At 42.3% G+C, this 7,931-nt stretch overlaps 1 protein-coding gene across 1 annotated transcript; it reads right to left on the reverse strand.

Moving 5' to 3' along the window:
• Positions 1-338: 338 nt before the first annotated feature.
• On the reverse strand, positions 339-7,590 carry rgmd (RGM domain family, member D). The gene is made up of 3 exons (XM_083887650.1): positions 7,435-7,590; positions 3,591-4,102; positions 339-1,937 (listed from the first exon to the last, which is right to left on the reverse strand). The coding sequence occupies exons 1-3, from the start codon at positions 7,526-7,528 to the stop codon at positions 1,254-1,256; spliced, it is 1,290 nt and encodes a 429-aa protein (XP_083743776.1). The 5' UTR covers positions 7,529-7,590; the 3' UTR covers positions 339-1,253.
• Between the last annotated feature and the right edge of the window lie 341 nt (positions 7,591-7,931).

Consider the following 7,931-nt stretch of genomic DNA (forward strand, 5'->3'; position numbering starts at 1 on the left):
CTGTATCTGAAATACTGTAGGGTCTAATTAATATACATATATATATATATATATATATATATATATATATATATATATATATATATATATATATGTATGTATATGTATATATATTGATTGTTGTTATTCTTATCATAAGTATGTAAAATAAAATATGCAAAGAAATATTTTTTCCTTAGCTTTTTTCTTGGTGCGCACCTTTAAAGGGTTAACCTGGCAGCCAAATTCAGACTTTTGTCTTAAGCTGGTAAAAGTATCACTATATACACTATTATTACACTATTTTCTTAGTTCTAAGTTCACAGAAGAAACCAGAGAGCGCAGCACTTGGTCTGAAGTGTCCAACACTTTAATACAGAAAAAAAATTACAAATACAACACAACACATATTTACTTTTCTTACAATGTCTCAAAATAACCTACTGAACACAAATGTAAATCATATTACAGGTACAACAACTATACACAGGCAAATGTACACAATATAAAACACATATATACACTCTCTTAATATATTATTATATAAAGATTTGTGAAGTTTTTTTTGTTTTTGTTTGTTAAACCTTTAAAACTGGAAGCTAAACAGCTTGAAGAGGAGTGTTTCACAGAAGATGAGAACTGCTGACAACATCACACAGACACTTATTATCATGGATAGGTAGTTTTTACATAGAGTTGTTGGATCCTGTGTATTTAGCATGCCGGTTTCTGAAAGAACGTGATGGAATAGACAAAGAAACAACACTTAAATGCACAAAACTTGCTGTTAAAAACCTGAAAGTGCTATTGATAGTACTCGATTATACAGGACCTAGAAGCCGTCGTACATTAAGTTATATGGAGCCTCGTACAGAGTGGAGATTTCGAATGTTGTATACATTTTCTCAGTTAAAAACATGACATATTTACAATTAAAACAACTCTATTCTGTTCATCCACCTTGAGGTCAGTAAGAGTTTTACCTGTGTGATAATGACTCAAACCACGCGACTGTACACATTTTCTGCTTCTTCAAAAAGGTTGCGATCCGTGTGTTAATCCACAGAAGAAGTAATGAGGGAACAAAAGTCTTTTGAGTATGGAATCCTTCAAATGACAAACACATTCAATGATTTAAAAACAAAACAAAAGAACAACCAAAAAAAAACCCAAGTATATACGTCTGAGCTATAATCACTCTTTCCTCAAGCTGGTGATGCTTCCATGTTCTGGTTGCCTCCATGTTTCTCTTTAATAATCATTTATATTTTTTTTTACAAAAGCAGCAGAACGAGGAATAAGAGTGCGAGCAAAGGGCTGTGGGCTGACGGGTGTGACACTCCTCGGTTTAAAAGACGAGTCGTCCTGGGGTTCTGCCTCAGTTTACTGGGCGGCAGCGCCTTCAAATCCTCCAGAGCGCCGTAGGCTGCCATGGAGAACTCGGGGTCTCCAGTGGTCAGCAAGTCAAACACGCAGGAATGAAAGTACACGTCCTCCACCTGCAGAGTCTCCCGACACTTTGCTGCGGCCCGCTCCACCGTGTAGACCTGGTGCGGCGGCCGCAGAGGGCCCAGCTCGGTGTTGGTGCCCTGCAGACGCGGCTGCTGGCTTTGGCGGCCCAGCCTGTGCTCTTTGATGAGCTCGTTGCGTGGGCAGCCGTGCAGGCAGAGCTGCAGGCCGCCATTGTCCTCTGAAAAGTCCAGGGTCTCCTCCGGCATGCGGATGGCAAAGGTCAGGTAGCTGCCCACGCGCCGGATGATGATGGAAGTGCCAATGTAACGGGCCTGGATCTTCACCTGGCGGCCCACTCCGGAGCCGCCTCGCTCTGAGATGGCCAAGCTGCCACTCTCGCCGCCTCTGCGAGTCCCGTCCTGAAAAGCCAACGGCAAATCCTCAGTAGTGGCTTGGTACACCTTCTGATCTGTGCAGCCGTGGTAGGACTTGAAGATGACCGTTATCTGTAACAACAGAAAATAGATCAATGTTAAGCAGCAGTCATATAAAGACACAGTTGACTTTGTTTGAAAATGTAAATTGAAGCTGTCTAAAATTCTGCAATATGCAATAGCAATTAAAGCCACAAGGTGGCAGTAGGAAACCACTAAAAGGTTGTGGTTTGTTCACTGGCTTTTTTTCCCCTTTGAATGACAGGGATTTTCTCTGGTGTAATCTCAAGACAATTCATTAATAATCTGGTATTGCAGAGGGTGGATGTTGGTGGTCCTCTGCTGTGTAACCGACGTCAGAGAAGCTACAATAAGTCAATGCACAGCCTCTGTAATCAGCCATGATTTCTGACACATTCCTTTAAAAAAAAAACACACACACTGTAAAACAGCAGCAATAACTCTTGTGTCCTTGGATTGTGGATCAAACCAACTGTTTTCAAAACCACATTAATCCTCTGTGCATCACTTCCCCACTGGCAGAGCTCATATGATCTGTATTCCAGCTGAGCTTTGAAAAAAAAATTGGGGCCGGACCTCTTGTTTCTTCAAAAACATCTCGACAAATCAGTGGCTGTGGCTACGTTTACACTTGCGGGGAACACTGTATTATGATGGATGATTTCCTGTCTTAAGTCTGGCTGTTAAAAACAACCACGAAGACATGATGGGTCCATGTGGGTGTTGGCAGAGACACGCTGTACACCCCGCACTGCAGGTTAGACTTTAAGAGCCTTCACAACTGTGGAATCCCTGATGACGTATTACAGATGATTCTGTTACACAGCTCAAGTTTGGAAAAAGTAACAAATCATCTAACATTTATGCAAAATATCCATTTAAAAGCTGCTTTTTGTACCAATTTCTACAGATGACATTAGATAATACATGTTTTAATACCAAATGACGCATAAATGTTTCAACAATGACAACGTTTAGAGAAGGGAAGGCCTGCCTTTCTAATTAACAACTGCTGTCCCAATTATTCCCTTATTTTTCCACATTATTCCATATTTACACAAAAACGCGGCCCCGTTAATTATTTGACCAGAGGGGTGAAAAAAACATTCCAGATCGTGGCGGTGGAGGAAAATGTTTGAGTGAGCGTTAATCACTACCATATGACCACCCATGTGTTAAAGGTAGAGCACTCAAGCATGTCTGTGATTCAACACCGCTGAAGGACTCCCCTCCTCTTTTCCCCTCGCAGATCTGAGGAGCTCCAAGACGTGAGGAATGCTGGAGGCTCGAGAGGCACCGTGGAATGACGATTAACTTCACATGTTTGATACTTTATGGCAACACTTGAGCTCACACGAGCTAGTACTCTGTAGCACACAGGCCAGCGCACTCACACTTGGTGTTTTGCATCGTTTACTAATATGCACATGTTAAAGGTGGTTGTTGTGACAAACGTAGCACTTTTTCCACCCATAGTGCATAAAGATCTTGTTAAAAAACAGAAACCAGGTTAGACTGGATGCTTATTTCACTGCACTCTAAAGTTTAGGGGAAACCGACAGAGTCGCAGTATTAATCTGAGCTATAAAACATGAGTGCGGATAATTTTTGCCACATTTTCTGGCGTTTTAATTGAGGAAGTGTGAATAAATGAAACTATTTCATCTTAAAAACATAAAGTCCATGCCCTGAAACCATCCTTACCTTGCTGGTTGCTGTGGCGCTGGAGCCGAGGACAACGGGCACATTTGTCACCTGCACAGACAGGAAGCGGTTGTCGATAAGAGGCCACGCCCCTTCCACCTTGCAGGTCTGAAACTCGTCTCTGAAAGTCCGTAGATGCGGGTCTCCGAATAATCCACAGTGAGCGTATTTCTTCTGCTGCCCGGCTGGGCCTGACGCGAGGACCCGACTCTCATAGTCGCACAGCTCCGACACGACGGGCCGGGACGTGCTGGGGACCTTGGCGGAGGACGTGGGCCCGTCACTGGAGCAATTGTGCTGAGAGAAAAGCTCCTTGATACGGAAGACGGCCGAATGGTAAACTAAGTCTCCCCTGCAGCTGCGTGCCTGTCGCCTGGTACACAGGGCGTAAGCCCGCAAGGCAATGCAGTAGTCCACGTCCAGGGACACGTCCTCCTGCAGACCACTAGAGGGTGAGGTAGAAGACACGTACTCCGCATTGCAGCGCTGAATTCGACACTGCTGGCAGTGAGCTGAAAAAAAAAAAAGAAGAGTGGAAATTAACATTTTGTACAGCAACACCTACATGTTCTGATGGAATTTCTCCTCCATCTCTATGAAAGTGATACTGACCAAACTTAAATGTAAACTTTTTCAGAGTCTAACCTAAAAAAAATCCATCTGTCGACTCGTTTACAGATAAATTACTTCAGCTCAGTACATGAGCAAGCACATTCAAAAACGTTTCCACTGTCAAGTTTATCTCAATCCAGAGAGTCATTAAAACCCAAACTGCATGAGCTCATGAGGCTGCGATCCGAGACTGTGCTCCAGAGTCAGTCAAACCTTATTTCCCCCAACCCGTCCTCACAGAAAGAGCATGTTTCCTCCCTGTAGTAGGAAACCAACCTGTGCTAGTCTGCCTGGGGGTGTTGAATGTGGTTTGGCTGTTGCCAAGGTAATTGAAGTCCATTAAGTTACACTACATGGCACAGCAGGGCGAGGTGTACAGAGGGGGCTAACTTCAAGAGGAATATCACTGAGATTCACGCTTGTTCAGCAACTCAGGGTCCAAACTGGAAGCTGGTCAAATGCTTCATGTGATATTAAGGTCCCGATTCTGGGTCTTAGGGCTAAGTTATGACTCACAAGTGGGATATGTGTTGTGAAGCAAAAACAAAGACATGAGACCACCTCAGTGGGACATAAGAGAGAGGATATTCATCAAGTTTATTTCAGTTGTGTATTGGGTGGGATGTTTCATTTGCTGACTGGGCTGGAATTCATTTTCCATTTTCAACAGACAGCAGATCAACATCTGCCAGCATCCACAACACATACATCACCTCTACTGCAAGACTGGGACCACTTGTAAAAGACTGCTCCTCTGTTGCAACACAGGATTATTGTTTACTCCTAAACTGCATCAGATCTCAAATCATCCCCAACAAACATGACAAGACGAGCACGGAGATCTCTCACCCAGTGCACGTGAATATGTTTTGAATCTTTTCTTCACCTACACATACATCTGATGCCCCAAGTGCGGGGAAGACAGATGATTAATGGATCTCCCAGATGCTGGACTTCATCCCAACTCCTGATAAAAGTGAGATGGAGTGTGAGAGGTCAACTTAGAGGCATTTTACATCTCTCCTCTGAATTCCAATAGGGCGCCCACATCTTGCAGCAAGGTCACCCAGGTCCTCTGTGATTGACACTTTTGACAACTGCTGTCATCAACAGTCAGCCATTTCCCAAAAGTTTCTTTTTTTACTTCAGCACTCTGTAAACTACCAACAAGTGTGAGGGCCATGTGGGGAACATGAGAACAGAAACAGGGGGGAAACAAACTGACCACATAAACAGCACTGGTAATAGCACAGTTTTGATAAGTGGATTCAAGCTGGAGAGAATGAAGTGAAAAACATCTAATGTTTATAGCCATGTCTCTATTGTCTGCATTGATTTCTTTATTAGAACATGGTTTACCTGAAACCTAATAAAATGCAGGTCATAGGTCATAAAACAAATATTTATCACAATATACTAAATAGCCACTTAATTCGGTACATCTGTTCAATTGTTCAAGCAAACTTATCAGCGGCTAACCACATGGTAGAAGATGCATGTTGACATGTGGACATGGTCAAAATGACCTGCTCCAGTAACCTACACCCTAGGTCTTACAGAGAATGGTCCTACAAATATAAAATATCCATTGTGGTAGTTTGTTAAAGCCAAATGTCCAATGAGACTGGTCAGACATTTTTTTTTTTTTTTTTTTTAATGATACAAAAGCAACAGAGAGTCAAATAACCACTTGTTGTGGTCAATGTATGCAAAGATCATCTCTAAACACACATACATGTTTAACTTCACAGCAGATGACTACACTGAGTTCCTTTATTATGTGTCTTGTGTACCTAATTAAGTGGCCAGTGAGTGTAAATATAATTAAGCTCCACTTAACTATATACTGGTATGTTTATACACTGTATAAACACACTTTGTGCCATAAAACATTCCCGTTGCCTCAGATTTGTCACACTGACTGTAAAACCACAATTATTTGTGTTTCTTCAACATTCACTTCAATTTATTTTTTTTGTTATAATTATGTATAAATAATTGATAGTACTCCCTGAGACTAAGAAGGGGTTGAGGTCTGCAAAAATACATTAGCAGATTTAGCCATTTATCTAGGAGTTATGTTTTTAACGAAGTTGTGTTTAATTTATCAAAGATATGTTTATTGGAAGTGGATGTGACAGAGATGGAAGTAAGAATAATAACATATTTGGCACACATTTGCTCATGTCATGTCAAACATTGTGAATAAAGTCACAATGGATCTTGGAAAAGTGAGCACATCATTTTACTTATTACAAAATAACACAAGTGTAATAGCTGCTCGGTAAAGAAATATATATGAACACATTGCAACACAATGAATAAGCCAGTGTTCTGGTGTGAACAAAAACACGCTGTTTTCTATGGTTTTGGCAAACTTTTGTCTGGTCCCAGACCAACATGTTCAGAGGCCAAAAAAAGTGGGACCCCCTTGCATGGTAGCTAACAAAGTAAATAAATGAAGCATGAAGTGTGGGAAATAACCGAGGTCCTGTTACTTCTCACCAACGCCCAAAAATATCCAAACTATGTGTAAACGCGGTCGTTGCGTACACATTAAAAAACGTGTGAGTTGTGTTTTGTGGCTTTAGAAAATGAAATAAAACCACACAAGAAAAAAAGCGCCGTGGTTTTTTTCTTTAGGTCGCAGGTACTGGACACCAGTTGCTAGCGGGCTATATGCTAACAGTGCTAACCCGTAACTTCAACACAGCGACATGGTAGAAAAAGGGCAGCGGCAGCAGCGTAACGCGTGTTTGGTACATTTCAGCGGTTAAAATATTTGTGTCGAAGTGTGCGCTGTCTGTGGTTTTGTTTCAGACGGGTAGGGCGATAAATTAGTCCAAATAATAACTCCGTAAATGGAGGCAACTCGTGCTGCTTTAGCTAACAGCGAGCGGGGACGGGAGGCTGGGACACTCCGGAGATGCAACAGTGCATTACTTTGTCCCCGCTATGGATGGGAAAGTTCCCCACAAGGGCGACCATTTGTCCAACTTTAAAACACAATATGCATTAAAAGAAAAAAATAACATCAGAGCGTATGCGATACACGCTTTAAAATCCTTCAACAAAGTCAACTTTAATAAGTAATTTTCAAGAAAACAACTTTCTTCTCTCCCCCCTCTCCCCAACTCCACCTCCATTCCGGGACACACCACAACTTTTGCATGCAGGAGACAAGTGAAGGAGCACGGATTGGAACATTTGAAAAAAAAACCTAAAAACTTACCTGGTCGAAACAGCAGCGAAAGTAAAACCATGGTGATCGTTACACAGTCCCAAAGCTGCCGCTTAGCCGTGATTTGAGGTCCGCTTCTCCCCATACCAATCCATTCAGTTAGAATGGAGTTCCTCGACTGCTTCTCATCGACGCTGCGGCTGTGGGGAAATCACACAAAAATCTCGTCTTCTTCCCCAAGCGCTGTCATTCAAAAAGGGGCCCCGGTCTTCAGGGGCGGCTCTATGAGGGAGGGGACTAAAGTGTAGTCTGGGCCCAGAGGTGATGGCTGAGCCAATGAAAGACTAATTATTCACTAACCGCTTGATATTTACACGTAATGGCAATTACTGAGGGGACGAGAGAGTCCTGCACAACAACAGTGTGTGGAGCTGCACAACTGTGTGTTATTATGTGTGCTAGTATAAAGTATACAACCTGTTTACTGCTGAGGCTAAAATCTAAGGTTGTTTTTGAAAGTGTAAATGTAAAGGTCCAGTGAAGTAGAA

Source organism: Microchirus variegatus (genome assembly GCF_963457635.1).
Source record: "Microchirus variegatus genome assembly, chromosome: 4".
Taxonomy (NCBI): domain Eukaryota; kingdom Metazoa; phylum Chordata; class Actinopteri; order Pleuronectiformes; family Soleidae; genus Microchirus; species Microchirus variegatus.

Bases quoted from the DNA above. Each gene is read 5' to 3' on its own strand.
- rgmd (XM_083887650.1), bottom strand. From the start codon at position 7,528: ATGGGGAGAAGCGGACCTCAAATCACGGCTAAGCGGCAGCTTTGGGAC. The intron at 4,103-7,434 runs GTAAGTTTTTAG...TTTTTTTTTCAG, and splicing joins TTCGCTGCTGTTTCGACCAG to CTCACTGCCAGCAGTGTCGA. The intron at 1,938-3,590 runs GTAAGGATGGTT...CTGTTGTTACAG, and splicing joins GCGCCACAGCAACCAGCAAG to ATAACGGTCATCTTCAAGTC.